This window comes from Neolamprologus brichardi, chromosome 9 (genome assembly GCF_056152115.1).
Source record: "Neolamprologus brichardi isolate AB-2024 chromosome 9, ASM5615211v1, whole genome shotgun sequence".
NCBI classification, from domain to species: domain Eukaryota; kingdom Metazoa; phylum Chordata; class Actinopteri; order Cichliformes; family Cichlidae; genus Neolamprologus; species Neolamprologus brichardi.
The window spans coordinates 38132256-38153497 of record NC_142112.1 but is presented as its reverse complement, the minus strand read 5'-3'; the positions used below and the strand labels follow the sequence as shown (position 1 = coordinate 38153497).

The window sequence follows — 21242 nt, the reverse complement described above, 5'->3', positions numbered from 1 at the left end:
TGGAAAGAGTTCCAGCTTCATCACGGAGTTTCTCTCGGTTTGTGGGCTCATCTAAAGGTAAGCACCGAGCTAACTTTACTGTGAGTTCAGTTCATGTTGAGTTTAGCTCCTGAATGAGGTCTTCTGCTGCTCTCCTCGGTGTCTGTTCACAGTTTATTGTGAACACGTTGAGAGAAGAGTGAGAGAGTGTTTGGAGAAAAACACCAACTAATCATTAGCTCAGCATGCTGGGAGAAGTTGGAGCAGAAAAGTCTTTATCAAGGTTACAATAAGCTTCCATCTGCTGGGGATTAACAAATAATGAGTCTCTATAAATGTTTTGTAATGTGAGTTTATTGTATCCTTGAATCAACGATACAGTCAGTTTGAGATGGTGTTTACAGGCATGTGGGTTTCACGTGAGGAGAACAAAGGCAAACTTTATATAACACCGCTCCACATCTGTCTCTGCTTAACCCTTTAAGACCTACCATAGAACCAAGTCCGCCAGAGCTTATATTATATTTTTACATGCTGTGGAGCCATTTTTGGGAGTATTGATATACATCAATACAACCATTATAGCCCAGATTTTAATAATATGTCTGCATTACGTGCATAGTAATTACATAAATTGCAAAAAAGTGCAATAAACTACAAGAAAATTGAAAATCGTTTTTGTTTTTTTAACATATATTTCTAGTTAGAGAAATTTAAGAGGCTTATCCCTCAAAACTGTAAATACAAAAAAGTTGCACAAAATAGTTTCCCACCACAGGAAATTTATTTTGAGTGTCTTCATAGTTTTATTTTGGAAATACACCAATTTTTATACACTGCAGGAAAAACGAAAATAAATATTATGATGCAAATTTTCAAAAAAGCAGCATATGCATCAAAATAAACTATTTCCAGCAGTGCAATATGAGTCCTAAGCATCCCAGAAACCACACAGAAAGTCATAAAGTCAAACATAACTTTTAAAAACACCAGTATAGGCTCATGAGGCCCTGATGGTAAAAAACTACATTTCCGCAAAATGACGTCACTTCCGGTTTCGGGCAGGTCATGGCGGACATGCCATAGTTCGCGCTGATGGATGTAGGAAGTGTTATGAACAGCTGATCGGATTGGCAAAGCGTGTTTCTGGAATATCATGTTTTTGTTGCTGCAAGTGCTTTTTATGCAGTTTTTGCAAAGCTATATGTGGAAGGAAACTGTGACCGAGGACAAGCTGATGGCATAAGATGTAAGTACAACTCCTCCGGTTTCATATGAAAAAAAAAAATTATTGCGCTAGCTCACGTGTTTGATTTAAAAATAGTTGCGCAAAACAGAGCGTGCCCGCTCGACCGGCTTTAAAGGGTTAAACAGCTGCAGCCAGTTTCCTTCATCATATTGAGCAGCCAGACAACACGAAAATGTACTCCTAATGAGCACTCTGGTTGTTCGTGTGAAAAGCCGATTCTGAATTCACAGTTGTGATCAGAAGTTCACATCCACTCATCATGAGCATGAGTTTCATGGTAGTTTTGGGCTCTGACTTCTTTGAACTGCTCTTTTTGTAGAATGGAATGACTGTACAGCAGATATCTTTAATGAACAAACAAGAATCCATGTGTTTTGTATTTCCTCTAGTTGATTCAAAAGTATGCGTATGGCCTCAGATATACACATATATCTAGTATTTGATTTAATGTCTGTTAGCAAGTTGCACTTAGACCAGATGTTTTTGGTAGCCATCAGTAAATCTTGGCTGGATACAGTGTTGCCAACTCCTCAGTAAGAAAAATCGCTATTGGTTGTCCTAAAAGTCGCTAGAAGTCGCTAAATGACGTCATCACCTAATTTGCATAATTGGTCATGCTAATGTAATTGTAACCTAAGCTGCTGGAGAGAGAAATAACATCGTGGACGAGACATAAAGTGAGTAAAAAATATCCTAAATGCATTTAGAATTTATTTAGAACTACAAATTAAATTTCTTTTAGCAATTATTGTTTTTTGTAATGTCTTTCACGTCTTTTTTTAGTGACTCTTTTTTAGAAAAAAAGTCGCTAGGGGGTCTGAAAACTCGCTAAATATAGCGACAAAGTTGGCAACACTGGCTGGATATTTGACTACTGTGGGAAATTTCCTGGTGACACGTTTTCAACAGTTACATTATAAAATGAAGTAGGATCTCTCCCTCTCTTTTTATAGTCTGGTAACCATTCCTCTGATCATATGTCTGAGTCAAGTCAACAGTCCTCACCTGTTTGTGCAAAAGAAGAGTGAGATGCCTCACCTTTCTTTGAGCGTGCTCAGTGGTTGACTTTATTAAGCACTGATAATCAAACGGCAGATATCGCTGAGTGGGATGGGAAAGTTTGGCTATGTTGTACACCCTTGTGGTCATTTAAAACATTAACACAGACATTCTTTGTTTGTTTGTTTTTATCCTAATTCATCTTAAACACATCATCTTTGAACTCTATTACCTTATTTATTTATTTGTCAAATTTAATGTCAGAGCTTCTAATAAGCTGCAGGAATGCTGTGAGTGGAGAACAGCCAGGTGTCTGATAAACCTCCATCAGTGCCACTGAAAACAGTCGCTTTGACTGTAAACATGTTTCCATTTCTCACTTCACTCTTTTGGCATTTAAGTTTTTTATTGATTTTGCAACATATACTTAAACCTGTATAAGAGGGGGAAAAAACAAACAAAAAAAACACCCACAAGAAAACTGTTGTTGTACACCTCTGCCCCTTTTACAAGTCTAAAAGAAAGAAAAGAGTAACTAACAATGGGTTGCAAGAGAAGAAACACAGAAATGGGCAAATAAAATTGACGGTTAGGTAACATTTGGACTGGTGGTCACAGTTAATAGTCTTTCAAATTACAATAATACAGTTAAAATCCTGTTTGCTTCAAATAGCTCCAAAAGTAGTCCCAATGTTCATCTTTGACTTCTGTGTCATTTTTAAGTTTATTCAGCATGGACTCATAGGAAGCAGTCTCTACCGTTGCTCCAGTCTTTCAGTTCAGGATGTACTGTAGTCTTCCAGTGCCTAAGGATAATCCTCGATGCAGTTACCAGTCCAACCATAACAACCGTAAAAATATTATTGTGAGTTCTTGGAATATGAGAACGGTCTCCTAACAAGCACAATTCAGGAGTTAAGGGCACTTCTGATCCTGAACAACCTTTTAAGAGTGTGATGACTTCCTTCCAAAAAGGAGCTATAAAGGAACATTCCCAAAAACAATGTAGGAAAGTCCCCGCCTCAATTTTACATTTCAAACAGAAATAGTCAGGCATAAGCTTCATACGATGTAATCTTGTTGGAGTATGATAAAATCTATGCAGAATTTTATACTGTATGCATTTGCTCCTCGCCTCCTTAACATAAATCCCATTTACCGCCAAAATGCACATCCATTTTTCGTTTGGAATTGGTGCATTTAAATCTTTCTGCCACAAAGTTTTAATTTTCGAACATTCCCCACTTCTATTATCGTTTACCAACCTGTAAAAACATGATGCTGTGTGGTGCTCCTGAGGCATATTTATAAAATTTAGAACAAGATTTTCATGTCCCCTTCTGAACTTCGACGTCACACAATGTCTAATTTGCAAATATCTCCAGAAATTTTCCTTCCCTTCCAATTTGTATGTTTGAACAAGGTCTCTATAGGACATAAATTTCCCATATTTAAATAAGTCGCTAATAACAATTATGCCATGAGACTGCCACAATTTCCAAAACACAATTTTTTTTCCTATACAAATAGCTGGATTGTTCTAAAGAGATGAGTAAAACTGCACATGAGGTGATATTTTAAGAATTCTATGTATATTGAGCCAAACCTGGGCAGAATGAAACAAAATTGGGTTCGTTGAAGTGCAGCTTTGAGACAACATACCTTTTGGATCAAAAGGAGTATAAATCTCAGACTCTATACTTAGCCATTCCTGTCCAGCTTGATTTATTCCCCAGTAAATAACCAATTTTGCCATCTCGAATGAGACTGAATATAATCTTGGATCGGGTAAACTTAAACCACCCTTCTCCCTTCTCTCATATAATTTAACCCTGGAGAACCCATGAGGTCAGATCCGACCCCATTGGTTTAAACCCATGGGTCGGATCTGACCCCATGGGTTCTCCAGGGTTAAGCATATAATTTACTTAGCTTGATTCTTGCCCTTTTCCCATCCCACAGAAACTGCTTAATTAAGTTCAATTGAATTAAATTTTATTTATATAGCGCCAAATCACAACAAAAGTCGCCTCAAGGTGCTTTATATTGTACAGTAGATCGCACAATAATAGATACAGAGAAAACCCAACAATCATATGACCCCCTATGAGCAAGCACTTTGGCGACAGTGGGAAGGAAAAACTCCCTTTTAACAGGAAGAAACCTCTGGTAGAACCAGGCTCAGGGAGGGGCGGGGCCATCTGCTGTGATTGGTTGGGGTGAGAGAGGAAGACAGGATAAAGACATGCTGTGGAAGAGAGACAGAGGTTAATAACAGATATGATTCAACACAGAGAGGTCTGTTAACACATAGTGAGTGAGAAAGGTGACTGGAAAGGAAAAACTCAATGCATCATGGGAATCCCCCGGCAGCCTACATCTATTGCAGCATAACTAAGGGAGGATTCAGGGTCACCTGGTCCAGCCCTAACTATATGCTTTAGCAAAAAGGAACGTTTTAAGCCTAATCTTAAAAGTAGAGATAGTGTCTGTCTCCTGAATCCAAACTGGAAGCTGGTTCCACAGAAGAGGGGCCTGAAAACTGAAGGCTCTCCCTCCCATTCTACTTTTAAATACTCTAGGAACAACAAGTAGGCCTGCAGAGCGGGAGCGAAGTGCTCTAATAGGGTGATATGGTACTACAAGGTCATTAAGATAAGATGGGGCCTGATTATTTAAGACCTTGTATGTGAGGAGCAGGATTTTGAATTCAATTCTTAATTTAACAGGAAGCAAATGAAAGGAAGCCAAAACAGGAGAAAACTGCTCTCTCTTTCTAGTCCCTGTCAGGACTCTTGCTGCAGCATTTTGGATTAACTGAAGGCTTTTCAGTGAGTTTTTAGGACTTCCTGATAATAATAATAATACATATATGTATATATAAAAAATAAAAAAATAAAATAAAATAAATAAATAAAAATAATAATAATAATTTAAAAAATAAAAAAAAATAAATACACATGACATATAATGTGATTGCAAGGAGGTATTTCGGTAGTCTATAAATTACTAGATAGTGGAAAAGGGGTGGGAATAAATAAGCTCATGCTTCTTCCTGCTCCTTTTTGAACATAAAAGATATTTGTAGTTGTGGTTGCTCGTTTTCTTTTTGTTTTGCTTTGTTTATTTGTCTCTTTTAATTCTATGTTGTTGTACTTTTTTAACATGTTCAAAATAAAGATTCAATCAATCAATCAATAATGAATTGCAGTCGTCCAGCCTGGAAGTAATAAATGCATGAACTAGTTTTTCAGCGTCACTCTGAGACAGGATATTTCTAATTTTAGAGATGTTGCACAAATGGAAGAACGCAGTCATATTTGTTTAATATGTGCATTGAATGACATATCCTGGTCAAAAATGACTCCAAGGTCCATGCTCTAGTAACCCTCGGGCTCTCGGCTAGCTATCGAGCTGGTGGGTAACAGACGTCTCCGAAAATGTCGAAGCACTTTTGCAAATATGCGATATCTTGATAAACCGAGCAGATATTTGAAGTTTACACACCCACATTCTTGCCTGAAAATATGTTAAAAGTTTATTTTGTGAGATTAATAAGAGTAATTTTAAAACGTAGTAGCGGCCGCCATTGCCGGAAACTGGAGTTTGGGTGGGCCGGGCTATGAATTCTGGGATATGGTGGGCAAAGAAGGACACACCCGACCCATCCTTCAAATTCGGGGAAAAGGAGGATGCTGTGAGGTAATCGGTCTACAAATGCGTCCTCAGGAGGATGCAGCCCATGAATTTGGACACCCCCATCGAGTGTGGGAGAGTATATGAGCGTGCAGCGTTTAAAGCGTGGAAGTACTGACCTTACTTTGAGTTTGATTCCGTAAAAAGTGACAAAAACATTAGTGTCCGCTGTTCACTGCGTGGGAAGAAAACTTCTTTTTACAGCGAAAAAAAACCCCCTAACCTTCCGAGCAAGCACCAAGTACACTACCAGGGAATGTGAAACTCACAGAGAAACTCGCAGATTCTTCCACTGACCGCTGCAGCACACCTGCACCAGGGCAAACATCCGCCTGCTATACAGGTGAAAATAGAGCAACAGGACCGCTAGTCTTTGATTGTATTTATTTTCTGCTGTGTTTCACTTGCATTTATTTGAAAGACTGAGTGTAAACACACAAAAAACTATTTTATTTTATGTGCTGGAATGTGCAGAAAATTGGTTTAAATGTCAAACAAATTTCCTCCAGTCAGAGAATGTTGCATAGAATTTTATTTTTGCTTGATGCATAAAGTTAAAAGATTAAAATTAATAAAACAAGTTTTAAAAGGAGACTTTTCCATTTGATTACATTTTGTATGATGATTATGGAGAAAAAGTAGAATTGGGCTGAAAGACCTATCACTTTATCACCTATTCAGGTTGTAAATCATGTTTTTAAAAAGTAACTACATTTTTTCAAGTAACTTGACCAACACTGAAAATGACATGATGAATTCAAGGTTGTAGAAACCAAAGTAGCTCAAACCAGACATTTAAAATATCTTAATTATAAAAACCTTTATTCTGATGGTGTGGCCATAAGTTTGCTCCCTGATGAAGGCTTGTAAGGCAGGGGTGGGGAACTCCAGGCCTCGAGATCCGGTGTCCTGCAGGTTTTAGATGTGTCCTTGATCAAACACAGCTGATTGAAATGGCTTAATGACCTCCTCAGTATGTCTTGAAGTTCTCCAGAGGCCTGGTAATGACCTAATCATTTGATTCAGGTGTGGTGACCCAGGGTGAGATCTAAAACATGCAGGACACCGTCCCTCGAGGCCTGGCGTTCCCTACCCCTGTGGTAAGGTGAAGCACACTAAGAGGGTAAACATGAACTTCCAAAGAACACCTCCAACAAGAACACTAAATACACTAAAATACAGGAAGCTCTCCTTATTCAAAGTTTATGTTTAAGGCCAAAGTTGTGGTCCCCAAGTCAAACTGGAACCAGCTAACCACTCCAGCTATGATGCAAATAAATGCCAGTTCACCAGTCAGCTGCTACAGACTGAACAACTGTCATAACAATTTGCATATTAATGATCATGAAACTGTTTCCACAGCTTACTGTCAGGTCCTGGTGCCAATTCGAGTCATTACACAACTGCCTTTTTAAGGCTTGGGAAACCTGCAGTCATCCTACACTGAAGAGGACATGACGGATGAGTGATAAAACGCACCTCCTACTGGAAACGCTGCGTCTAGATGAACAGAATCAACTTTTTGGTGCAACAGTTTATTTCCAGAGTGGACTACGTTTGGACTACAAACTGGGATTCCTGCTGCAGTTCTTGTTGGCGTGCGTACGTTCATGACGGTTACGTTTATCTGACCGGGAAAACCTTTTGTTACAGTGTCGGCACTTGTATGGTTTCTCTCCTGTGTGGATACGTTTATGCACTTTAAGCTGATCTGCAGTGGTGAAGGATGACCCACACTGGTCACAGAGGTGCTCTTTAACCCCACTGTGGATGAGTTCATGGCGTTTTAGTTTATCTGGTGTGGGGAAGCCTTTCCCGCATTCTTCGCAATAATGCAATTTGTGTCCAGTATGTCGCCGATGGTGCATCATTAGGTTTGTTTGCCAGTTGAAAGTTTTTCCACAAAGGTCACAACGAAACGGTTTCCCACCACCACAGTGATGACAGGGTTGAGAACTGGATCCATCTGTGTCGCTCTGCTTCTAAACAAAGACACAAAGACAGTGAGAGTCAGGGAATTCCTTCAACATTTTAATCCTGAACCAGGCTTGAAATAAAGAGCATCTCTGCCAACAGCCAATTACATTTTATTATATCTGATTTATTTTATTATATCTTTAAGGGGCGACCGTGGCTCAAGGGGTTGAGCCACGGCAGCCTCGCTTCTGTCAGTCTGCCCCAGGGCAGCTGTGGCTACTTATTATCTGTGTGCATGGTTCTGATGTGAAGCTGCATTTGTGCTTCTTCACTGAGTGGCGTAAGAATAACCTGGGTGAGTTTTTAAAAGACAGTGGGTCCTTTAAAAAAAAAAGGCAGGTAATTTCAAATGTAACATTTATTTATATAATTGAAACACAAACTGTTCCTTTGGAGTGTGTCACACAATTGAGAAGGAAGAAGAGATTCTTTTCTAAGATAAACACACAGAGATATGCTGTGATGCTGTTGGTATGTTTCACAGATACAACTAAATAAATAATAATAAAGACTTGTTTAAGGCTGGTAGTAACAAAGTGTATAAAGACAGAATTTAAATGTGGTTCTTTGCCAAACGCCTGTTATGTCTAGACGACACTGGTTCATCCATTGAGTTAGGTGCCTTTCTGATGATTCAGTAATCTGGAGGTCAGTGTAATGTAGCTTAAATAGTAATAATAAAATAATAATGATGATAATAATAAAATAAATCCAGTAAAAATGGTCAGGGTACAGTGACCAGACTGTGTAAAAACAGCCAGTGTCCAAAGGAAAACTACAGACCTTCAGAAAGCTGGCAAGCTATTGCTCAAGACAAAAAAACAAAACAACCTACAAGAAAGTTTTCTTTGAAGCAAACTATAAAGAAATAAGGGGAGACATGAGACTTCTGCACTGTAGTATAAACTTTGGCATTACAAAAGTATAACAAACTCAAGTTAAAAGTCATAACTGAAATTTAACTAATTTCTCACATGCACTTTAATGAGGAGTGTTGATCCAAAAAGGCTAAAATTACAAGAAAAACATTATAATACATACCTCACAGTAACTGCACTTGTAGAGTTTCTGTCTGGTGTGAATCTGTTGGTGGACTTTTACAGAACTCTGTGCTTTAAAAGTCTTCTCACACAGGTCACATTTATAAGGTCTCTCCTCGGTGTGGGTAAACCTGTGGATTTGTAGTTGTTTGTATCTTACAAACAGTTTGCCGCACTGTTCACAGCAATAAACATCCTGTCCGGTGTGAATACGCTGATGTTTATTTCGATTTTCTATGTGGCTGAAAGTTTTTTCACAGATGTCACAGCTGTATGCCTTGATACCAGAGTGGGAAACCTGATGTTTCCTTAAGCTACTACTTTGAGTAAAAGCTCTGCCACACTGATCACAGCTGTAAGGTTTAACTCCTCTGTGGATGAGCTTATGCTTTACCAAGCCTTCTTTCCGGGTGAAACCCTTTCCACATTCATCACAGCTGTACGCTTTAACTCCACTGTGAATGACCTGATGTGCTTTTAAGTTTCCAGGCTGGGTAAAAGAATTCCCACACAAGTCACATCTGAACGGTCTCTCTCCCGTGTGGATGACTTCATGTCTTTCTAGAAAATACTTCCGAGTAAAAGTCATCCCACACTCATCACAGCTGTATGTTTTCTCTCCCTTTCTTCTGTGAGGTGTGTTGGCCTCCTGAGATCGCTGACTTCTCGCTCCATGTTGGTCCTGCAGTGACAGAGATACAAACATTGAGTGAAATCCAGTCAAACATAAACTTTAAACTTCGTCCATTAATACTAGTTTTAAACATGAGATTGGAGCATGGCAGTCACCAAACACCTTGTAGGATGTGTTTTTAAAATAACCCATATTTTAATAGTTTACATTTATTTAATGTTTATTGTCTGTGAAGGTTCTCAGTCATCCAGGTCATCGTAGTCTAAGGAGCTTGGAAGGAAAATGTCTGGACTTCTTTAGGTTGCTTGAAGATGTTTCACCTGTCATCAGAGAAGCTTCTTCGGTTCTAAGGTCAACTGGTGGAGAGTCCCAGATTTAAACCCAGTGGGAGTATCCCCCTAAAGAGGGACAAAAGGACCCCCTGATGATCCTCTACCTAATCACATGAGCCAAGATGTGAAAACGGGTGTGGGTCACAATCAGCCAGGGTTTCGAGTGAGCTCATTGTGACTCCTAGCCCCACCCTGTCATGTGATTTCCTGACACCCTAAACCAGTTCTTTGCCCACTTTGACCAACAGAACAGGGACACCATCACCCTTCCTGCTGTTTCAGAGAGGGACGACATCCCTATCCAGCTGGAGCAGCATCAGGTCAGAGCCACACTGCACAGAGTCAACGCAAGGAAAGCAGATGGTCCAGACGGTGTAGCAGGTAGAGTGCTTAAAGCATGTGCAGACCAACTAGCAGAGGTTTTCACCACCATCTTCCACCTCTCACTGCTACAGTCTGTATTACCATCCTGCTTTAAGTCAGCCACCATCTCTTCCAGTGGACGAGACCAAGACCAAGGAGATGGAAATCAACTTCAGATGAAGAAAGCGATCTGAGCACTCTACCCTCTACATCAGGGGTGACGAACTCCAGGCCTCGAGGGCCGGTGTCCTGCAGGTTTTAGATCTTGCCCTGGGTCAACACACCTGAATCAAATGATTAGTTAATTACCAGGCTTCTGTAGAACTGCAAGACATGTTGGGAGGTAATTTAGCCATTTAAAATCAGCTGTGTTGAATCAAGGACACCAGCTCTCGAGGCCTGGAGTTCAACACCTGGGCTCTACATTGATGGAGAGGAGGTAGAAAGCTTAGAAAGCTTTTTTTTTTTTTTTTTTTTGCCTGTCCCATTTGGTTCTTTAGCCGTCAGAATTGTTGTCTGAAGACCAACAAGGATACCCAATGGATTTATTTTGCCAAATGGATCATCATGGCATTGCCGTATTGGTCCATTTGATCGACCTTTGTTTTTATTATTTATTTTATTTTATTTTCAGTTGTTACAGACGGGACAGACATGAGTGAGGGATAGGAAAGGGAGAAAGAAAGAGGAAGGAAAAGAAAAACAGAAGGGGAGAGGGACAGTGAGAAAGGGGGAAAAAAAATATCTCCGGGATCACTTGTTGAGAGAAAAAGAATAAAAAACAAGCAAAAAAAAACAAAACAAAGCAACATACTAAACACAACACCATCGCATTAATCTAGCTAAGTGTAAACAGCAATAAATACTAAATATTGAATGTTGTTGTGCAGCACGCAGGACAGACAGCGCACAATGTGCTTTGAGGTAGCAGCTTAGAAAGGTGTGATTTAAGTCTACGAACAGTGAACACCCGTGTGCACACCTGTGTGGATCGGCGCGCTTGTATTCAAATGGTTTCCCCATGTAATGGTCTGCAAGAGGATGTAGAGAGCCATAGCCCTGTCCCTCAGGGCATGAAGCAGGCATGGAGGAGATCCAGGCCCCAGACATCCAGAGGCCCCAGAGTGCAAGAGCCCAAGGAGGACCACCGGACAGAAGCTAGAGGGGGCTGCACCGGCGTGCCCGCTGGCTCCGCCGGCAGCCAGCTGTGCCAGAGTGAACCGAGCCGCAGGCACAGAGGCCGGAGGCCCGAGGGCCCTCCGTGCCCCGGAAGAGGCCTGACCGAGCAGCAGGCGCCAGGCCCCGCCAAGTAGCCACCGGGAGTGAGCTGGTACATACCTGAGCGCCCAGCCCCGGACACCAAGAACCAACAATGCACCGACCCCTGAGGGCATCAGTCACCGGCAGGGAGTGTGGTGAGGGGAGGTTAGAAAGCTTTAAGTTTCTCAGAGTTCACATCTTAACATGCGTTACCTGGTCCACAAACATTTCCCACTTCCTCAGTAAGCTGTGTCAAGCCCAAATACCCGAAATACTGCTAATTAAGTTCTACCGCTGCACCATCGAGAGCCTTCTGACTTACTGCTGTAAACTCTGGTCCAGCTGCTGTACTATGGAGGACAAGGGGAACTTGCAGCAGGTGGTGAGGGCGGCAGAGCGGGCAGTTGCCATTTCATTAACTCCCCTCAGAGACATTTATACAGGCAGACTTCAGCAGAAAGGCAGTATCATCATCAAGGACCCCTCATACCCTGGACATAAAGCAGGGTGATGTGACCAAAAATATTTATCATAATATACATTTGAAAATGAGTGATTACGATATAATTGACGATATAATTGACACTAGACAAAATACTTTACAACATTATTAGTGCGAAATAAAACCCATCAATGTATTTTCACTCAAACAAGCAGCTGTTTTTTATGTGCATTAAAGTTATATAAAAATTTAACAGTGCAAATGTCCTTCAGGAGAGAAGGACAACCACTGCCTAAGCGAAAACCATTTTTCAGTGTTTCATTTGTTCGTGAGTAAATCGGTTTGGCTGAGATTAAAATTATTAAATAAATAATAATAAATACATTTTTATTTATATAGCAGAATCACAAAGTGCTGCACATAAGATTACAAGTCATAAAAAGATTTAAAAAGAGAAAATAAAACAGGCAAAAAATTAACGAAAAGCAGTTTTAAAAAGGTGAGTTTTGAGTTGTTTTTTAAAAACAGCTACTGAGTCCACAGTTCTTAATGTTTGGGGGAGAGAGTTCCACAGTCTCGGGGCCACAGTGGCAAAAGCTCTATCAGCCTTAGTTAGTATGTTTTAAAGCAAGTAAGCCCTGATCAGATGACCTCAAAGACCTGCTAGGTCTTTTATTAGATTAGATTAGATTAAATAAAACTTTATTAATCCCTCGGGAGGGTTCCTCTCACAGCTGAATAAACGTCAAACGTCAAACTGATTAAACAGAAGTGTGAGATGGTCGAAAAAAAGCGTCTGGTTATATTTTAGATAGCAAGGAGCAGACAGCTGAGTTTCACTCCACTGAGAAAGCTCGTGACGTAATTCTGAAGGCTAGATCGTCACAGTCGCTCATTTCCGGTCTACCCGGCCCACTTAGACCGCGAAGGCCGGGTCCTCAGGTGGACGCAGCCTCTGAATTTGGACACCCCCGCTGTTTCCAGCCGGACAATAATGACGGTGACACTTAACTTATTTTATTCAATGAATAAACATTGTAAAATTCAATTGTAATTGGAATTTTAAATGGTTTAAAAGCATGTAGAATAGCATATGTACACAAGTATATTTCTCCTTTTTTATCAAGAAGCAAAGACAAAAAGGAAAAAACAAGAAACATGGCAGGGTTGGGTGGTTGAATCATCCGTCCCCACCAATGCTAAAACCAAATCTACACCCTTGGTGTACGCTGTTAAGTGCCAGGAGGATTGCCAGGATTTATACATCAGGGAAACCAAACAACCTCTGGCGAAACGGATGGCACAACACAACACAAAGGGCGATCGTGGCTCAAAGAGTTGGGTGTTCGTCTTGTAACCAGAAGGTTGCCGGTTCGAGCCCCGGCTCGGACAGTCTCAGTCGTTATGTCCTTGGGCAAGACACTTCACCTACCACCTATTGGTGATGGCCAGAGGGGCCGATGGCGCGATATGGCATATGTTTCATTCTTCTGGTAACAGTGGCAGATAGGACTGCCACAAATGATTATTTTGATAGTCGACTAGTCACCGATTATTTTTGCGATTGGTCGACTAATCAGATCATCATCCTTTGGACGTAAAACTACAGCTTATTGCACCAGCAGCATCTGCTCTTATATAACTATCATTAGCTTACAGCTTTAAGTGTTTAAGGTATGTGCTAACTAAAAAATAAAGACAAGATGATAGTTTATTAAATTTTAATGAAATTTGCAGATTGTTTCGGTGAAGTTTAATAAACTCCTTGCTATCTAAAATATAACAGGACACCGGAGTATATTCTCGAGCATCTCACACTTCTGATAATCAGCTGTCTGCTTGACGTTTATTCAGCTGTGTAAAAACTATAACTTTAATCTCAGCCAAACCGATTTACTCAGGAACAAATAAAATACTAAAAAAAGCCAAACAATAACATTTTAAGTTATCTAAGTGACTTATATATCATGTTTAACCTGAGTAGCGAAAGACAGCAGTGGGTTTGAAAACGATTTGCGGGAGTCCGGTGTTCTCACGGCTCTAGTGAGCCTTGCCCCCGGCTAGCTATCGAGCTAGTGGGTAACAGACGTCTCCGAAAACGTCGGAGCGCTTTTGAAAATATGTGGTGTCTTGATAAACTGAGCAGATATTTGAGGTTTACACAGCTACATTCTCGCCTGAAAATATGTTAAACGTTTATTTTGTGACCCAGAAAGAATAATAAGAGTAATATTAAAACTAACTAGCTGCCGCCATTGTTGGAAACTGAGCTGGGCTGCGCTATGAATTCTGGGACACAGCTTCTTCTTCGGGGTTTAACGGCAGCTGGCATCCTTGTACATGCAGTGCTGCCATCTTCTGTTTCAGTCCGTTATTACACTCTTAAATCCTACTACTTATTCCCGCGTCTTTTGTGATCTTACAAAGCTTCAAACGACGCGTCGACTATTAAATCAGTCGACGACGACTTTGATAGTCGACGTAATTGTGGCAGCCCTAATGGCAGCAAAGACTTATCTTATTTTATCTTTAGAATAGAAGATAAGACAGAGAAGAACAAAGACGGCTGTGGAAGAAAGTTGTCCCGTTCGTTGGAAAAATAATTTATTGTACTTAAAAAACTGTGGTTTCGATATGAATTTTGTTTCAGTATGCAGATATGCATAAGCAAATGTGATACTTTCATTTTTTAAAATCTTGTCTTCAGTGATTTCTTAGTGTGAACGTAGATTCTGAAGGAGCACAGGACAAAAACAGGCTAAAGCTGCTGCTGACTGCTTTCTTTATTAACCCAGCAGCTGATGAAGTGGACACAGTTACAGTAACTGTAATATTTTCCTCACCATCACTGTTGAGCTCATCATTTCCTCTGTAGTGGCTGAGCTGAGTCCAAACAGCTGAAAATGTTCCTCTGCTGCTCCATCAGACTCTTCTCCTCCTGCTGATCAGCTGGGACACAAAACAGATGTTTGTTAGGCTCCACTGAAAGCTCAGAGTGTCCCACATGTTCATCAGACAACACAGAGTGGAATTCATGTGACACCTGAGCGTTGTGATATCAGGTAACTTCAGGAGAAACTTGACAGATGCCCAGTACTGTGAAATATTTCATTTTTCATCAGGCAATTTTGAGTGAATCATGTTCAAGACACCATCATAGACCGATAGACATGTTTTTAATGAATCAGACACCAAACTGGGGTCAAAACATGACTATCCAGAGTTGGGACCAGGAAGCAGAGTTGCAGTCTTACACGCCTCTCTGCAGCTTCTCTCCTCCTGCTACCCCCCCCAAAAACCCATCTCCATAGAGACTGTGTCCGCTTCCAAAAAGACAAAAAACAAACTAAAAACCAGCAACAAACAACTTAAACATTTACAAAGAAAAAACAATACAGTATCCACATCTGAACCAAAGAGTAAAACAGTGAAATGTGGATTATTAAATATTAGGTCTCTCTCCTCCAAGTCTCTGTTAGTACATGACTTAATAATTGATCAACAAATTGATTTACTCTGCCTTACAGAAACCTGGTTGCAGCAGGATGATTATGTTAGCTTAAATGAATCAACACCCCCGAGTCATTCTAACTACCAGAAATCTCGAAGCACAGGTCGAGGGGGCGGTGTGGCAGCAATTTTTCACACCAGTCTATTAATTAATGAAAGACCAAGACAGACTTTTAATTCATTTGAAAGCCTGATGCTTAACATTATCCACCCCAGCTGTGAAACTCAGAAACCAGTCTTACTTGTTATCATCTATCGTCCACCTGGGCCTTACACAGAGTTTCTGTCTGATTTCTCAGACTTTATATCTGATTTAGTTCTGAGCTCAGATAAAATCATTATTGTGGGTGATTTTAACATCCATGTAGATGCTAAAAATGACAGCCTCAACATGGCATTTAATCTGTTGTTAGACTCAATTGGTTTCTCTCAAAATGTAAAAGAACCCACCCACCACTTTAATCACACTCTAGATCTTGTTTTAACATATGGCATAGAAACTGAACATTTAACAGTGTTTCCTGAAAACCCTCTCCTGTCTGATCATTTCTTGATAAAATTTACATTTACAATAATTGATTACGCAGCAGTGGAGAGTGGACTTTATCAAAGTAGATGTCTTTCTGAAAGCGCTGTAACTAAGTTTAAGAATATAATCCAGCCACTGTTATCATCGTCAATGCCCTGTACCAACACAGAGCAGAGCAGCTATCTGAACGCTACCCCAACAGAGGTCGATTATCTTGTTAATAATTTCACCTCCTCACTACGTACGACTCTGGATACTGTAGCTCCAGTGAAAACTAAGGTCTCTAATCAGAAGTACATGACCCCGTGGTATAATTCTCAAACACGTACCCTCAAGCAGACGACTCGTAATCTGGAGAGGAAATGGCGTGTCACAAATTTAGAGGATCATCATTTAGCCTGGAGAAATAGTTTGTTGCTTTATAAGAAAGCCCTCCGCAAAGCCAGAACAGCTTACTACTCATCACTGATTGAAGAAAATAAGAACAACCCCAGGTTTCTCTTCAGCACTGTAGCCAGGCTGACAAAAAGCCAGAGCTCTTTTGAGCCAACCATCCCTTTAACGTTAACTAGTGATGACTTCATGAACTTCTTCACAAATAAAATTTTTATCATTAGAGAAAAAATTACCAATAATCATCCCACAGATGTAATATTATCTACAGCTACTTGTAGTTCCATTGATGTTAAGTTAGACTCTTTTTCTCCAATCGATCTTTCTGAGTTAACTTCAATAATTTCTTCCTCCAAACCATCAACGTGTCTTTTAGACCCCATTCCTACAAAACTGCTCAAAGAAGTTCTGCCATTGATTAATTCTTCGATCTTATATATGATCAACCTATCTCTAATAATCGGCTATGTACCACAGGCCTTCAAGGTGGCTGCAGTTAAACCTTTACTCAAAAAGCCATCTCTAGACCCAGCAGTCTTAGCTAATTATAGGCCAATCTCCAACCTTCCTTTCATATCAAAAATCCTTGAAAGAGTAGTTGTCAAACAGCTAACAGATCATCTGCAGAGGAATGGTTTATTTGAAGAGTTTCAGTCAGGTTTCAGAGCTCATCACAGCACAGAAACAGCTTTAGTGAAGGTTACAAATGATCTTCTTATGGCCTCTGACAGTGGACTCATCTCTGTGCTTGTCCTTCTTGACCTTAGTGCAGCATTCGATACTGTTGACCATAATATTCTATTAGAGCGATTAGAACATGCTGTAGGTATTACAGGTATTGCACTGCAGTGGTTTGTATCATATCTATCTAATAGACTCCAATTTGTGCATGTAAATGGAGAGTCCTCTTCACACACTGAGGTTAATTATGGAGTTCCACAGGGTTCAGTGCTAGGACCAATTCTGTTTACATTATACATGCTTCCCCTAGGCAGCATCATTAGAAGACATAGCATACATTTTCACTGCTATGCAGATGACACCCAGCTCTATCTGTCCATGAAGCCAGATAACACACACCAATTAGTTAAACTGCAGGAATGTCTTAAAGACATAAAGACTTGGATGGCCACTAACTTTCTGCTTCTCAACTCAGATAAAACTGAGGTCATTGTACTCGGCGCTGAAAAGCTTAGAAATTTGGTATCTAACCAGATTCTTACTCTGGATGGCATTACCTTGGCCTCCAGTAACACTGTGAGGAACCTTGGAGTCATTTTTGACCAGGATATGTCCTTCAACGCACATATTAAACAAATATGTAAGACTGCGTTCTTCCATTTGCGCAACATCTCTAAAATTAGAAATATCCTGTCTCAGAGTGACGCTGAAAAACTAGTTCATGCATTTATTACTTCCAGGCTGGACTACTGCAATTCATTATTATCAGGATGTCCAAAAAACTCACTGAAAAGCCTTCAGTTAATCCAAAATGCTGCAGCAAGAGTACTGACAGGGACTAGAAAGAGAGAGCATATTTCTCCTGTTTTGGCTTCCCTTCATTGGCTTCCTGTTAAATCCAGAATTGAATTCAAAATCCTGCTCCTCACATACAAGGTCTTAAATAATCAGGCCCCATCTTATCTTAATGACCTTGTAGTACCATATCACCCTATTAGAGCACTTCGCTCTCGCTCTGCAGGCCTACTTGTTGTTCCTAGAGTATTTAAAAGTAGAATGGGAGGGAGAGCCTTCAGTTTTCAGGCCCCTCTTCTGTGGAACCAGCTTCCAGTTTGGATTCGGGAGACAGACACTATCTCTACTTTTAAGATTAGGCTTAAAACTTTCCTTTTTGCTAAAGCATATAGTTAGGGCTGGACCAGGTGACCCTGAATCCTCCCTTAGTTATGCTGCAATAGATGTAGGCTGCCGGGGGATTCCCATGATGCATTGAGTTTTTCCTTTCCAGTCACCTTTCTCACTCACTATGTGTTAATAGACCTCTCTGTATTGAATCATATCTGTTATTAATCTCTGTCTCTCTTCCACAGCATGTCTTTATCCTGTCTTCCTTCTCTCACCCCAACCGGTTGCAGCAGATGGCCGCCCCTCCCTGAGCCTGGTTCTGCCGGAGGTTTCTTCCTGTTAAAAGGGAGTTTTTCCTTCCCACTGTCGCCAAAGTGCTTGCTCATAGGGGGTCATATGATTGTTGGGCTTTTCTCTGTATCTATGAAGCGCCTTGAGGCGACATTTGTTGTGATTTGGCGCTATATAAATAAAATTGAATTGAATTGAATTCAAACCAGTCTAAAGCCTTGGACAGGGAGTCCTTTCACAGCCAGCACCAGCATCCATCAAAGCACGCTCAGCTGCAAAGATGAGAAACAGGAGCAGAGTACGAGTGACCTTCATTGAGCTGACGTGACTGAACAGAGCCTCCCTCTCTCAGGCTTACTCCCAGTACGCTCAGCGAGAGACATTAAACACAAAGCAGAACCTATAAAGATGTTGGTTTATCATTTATTATTTCACTAATAAATACAATTATCTTCTGTCACAGGGGTGTCCTATCCCAGCTACGATGGGGCGAGAGACGTGGTACACCCTGGACAGCTCCCCAGCCTGTCGCAGGGCTAACACAGAGACAGACGCCCTTTTAGCCGTGAACTCCTTTGCAAACATAATTGGACATCCACAATAACGCACAGCTATGATAGAATGATTTGCTAAACCTGCTGTCCATTGTGTATTAAAGAGCAGCTGCATGACATTCAGGTGATATGTGATATGCCTCACGTGACTCCAATGGTGCCCAAAGCAGCAGCATCGCCTCTTCCTGTAATCACCATGAAAATCTTTGGTCGGAAAAACCAGGAGGGGGTGTTAATCAAAGCTCCTGATCAAAAACTGGAATGTGAAGAAAAGTGATCTTTGCAGCTGCTCCATGAATCTACAGAAAAGCTACAGATGTTACTTGAAAACGTGCAGATGAACTTTTAATTTAGTCTGTTTGCCAAAAACGACTGCAGGAACTTAAACTTAAATCTGTCACCAATATGTAGTGCTGCTCAATTAATCGAATTTTAATCTCGATTACGATCTGGGCTTTCAACGATCATTAAAAATGACTGAGCTGATTATTAGCCCCTCCCTCGTGCTTTACTCTCGCGCTGCTCCGTGTGGCGAATCGAGCGCACCTCTCTGCATTTCGAACACGTGTCACAACAATTAAGAGCAGCGGTCTCCAACCTTTTTTGCGCCACGGACCGGTTTATGCCTGACAATATTTTCACGGACCGGCCTTTAAGGTGTCGCGGATAAATACAACAAAATAAAACTAGTACCGGTACCGAAAAAAAGAAGATTTATTCATAACACACGTGAAAAGACCCAGGAAAACCAAGTAAACGATCAAAACGATAACAAAATAACGCTGAAAACTGATAAAAACCCTGAAAACTATACATTTCACACCTGAGCCTCAACTCTCGCGGCCCGGTACCAAACGACTCACGGACCGGTACCGGTCCGAGGCCTGGGGGTTGGGGACCGCTGATTAAGAGGACCCGAGGGAAGCTCGGAAAGCTAAGCAGAAGTTATTTGGAGAGGAGAGTGACTGCAGTTGGTTGAAAAGAGGTAAAAAAAACTTGAGTGGTGTGGAAACATTATGGGTTCATGAGTCAGACGTGGATCAAGTAGACACAGTGTGTAAACTTTGCTACAGTGTCGTAGCTGCACCACAGAGCAACACTGCAAACTTCACTAAACATGTTTACATTTTTCATTTATTTCTTATATTGCAAACATTTGCACTGTTATCAGTATTTGCACTATTTTATATTATTTTAAGTCATTATTCAACACATTGTTATTGTTAAATAAATATCGTCAAATAATCGAGATCTCAATTTCAGTGAAAATAATCGTGATGATCATTTTTGCCATAATCGAGCAGCCCTACCAATATGTCAAACAGACCTGTTGTGACTAAGCCAGACAGAAATTCCTATTACAAGAAGAAGCAACCAGTCGGTGTTATACATCCTTTATGTATCTGTGAGAAGTCTCGCTGACATGAAAAATCTCAGATAATCTGAAGAGGAGGGCAGCAAAAATACAGCATCACAGCTCTATAAACATACTTCAATGACCAAAAGGACTGGATTGGTTACAATGTAGGTGTAATAACACAGAGCCTTAAAAGCACTTGAAACCAGGTGATTTCTTTATTTAATATAGAAGCTCTGTTCATTAAAGTCTATTTACAGATAGAAGTAAAGATATTAGACATAAAAACTCACAGAAACACCTGAAATCATTGTCGCATATGATCAGTGGCTAACAGGCAGGATGAGCTGAGCAAACACTCGGTCTGTAGAAAGTAGCGGAACATAGACAACAACAGACGGAAGCAGAGGCGGATTCTCTCTCTCTTTCTGCTGGTATGAGTCAGTGTCTCTTACCCATCAGCCTCTGTCAGTGAACGCATCTTCTATGTTAGTCTGTACAACCCACAACAAACGCAACAATGACGTGTGCCCGCCCGTGTGTGCCCGCCTGTCATAAACAGCAGCGGCAGCATCAAAGTCAGGCCCAGCCCGTTTGGTGCACCAAACAGCTGCAGCAGGCTGAGCTAACGATTAGCTGGTGTTAGCTGGTATTAGCTAATGAATAAACTGTGAACAGACACCGAGGAGAGCAGCAGAAGACCTCATTCAGGAGCTAAACTCAACATGAACTGAGCTCACAGTAAAGTTAGCTCGGTGCTTACCTTTAGATGAGAGAAACTCGGTTTGTGATCCAGCTGCAGCTGCCCGCCTCTTCCTGTTCCTCTTTACA

The 21242-nt window shown here is 40.8% G+C and overlaps 1 protein-coding gene across 3 annotated transcripts; it reads right to left on the bottom strand.

Moving 5' to 3' along the window:
- Window positions 1–6383: 6383 nt before the first annotated feature.
- Window positions 6384–21242, bottom strand: LOC118455710 (uncharacterized). Of its 3 annotated transcripts, none has more exons than XM_087846621.1 (4): window positions 21175–21242; window positions 14815–14920; window positions 8942–9622; window positions 6384–7905 (listed from the first exon to the last, which is right to left on the bottom strand). In XM_087846621.1, the coding sequence occupies exons 2-4, from the start codon at window positions 14833–14835 to the stop codon at window positions 7486–7488; spliced, it is 1122 nt and encodes a 373-aa protein (XP_087702747.1). In that variant the 5' UTR covers window positions 14836–14920; window positions 21175–21242; the 3' UTR covers window positions 6384–7485. The 3 variants fall into 3 exon arrangements, with proteins under 3 accessions (XP_087702747.1, XP_087702748.1, XP_087702746.1); XM_087846622.1 differs by lacking the exon at window positions 21175–21242 and adding an exon at window positions 20705–20805; XM_087846620.1 differs by lacking the exons at window positions 14815–14920; window positions 21175–21242 and having other exon boundaries at window positions 8942–9646.

Bases quoted from the DNA above. Each gene is read 5' to 3' on its own strand.
- LOC118455710 (XM_087846620.1), bottom strand. From the start codon at position 9,646: ATGTTTGTATCTCTGTCACTGCAGGACCAACATGGAGCGAGAAGTCAG. The intron at 7,906-8,941 runs GTATGTATTATA...GTCTTTGTTTAG, and splicing joins ACAAGTGCAGTTACTGTGAG to AAGCAGAGCGACACAGATGG.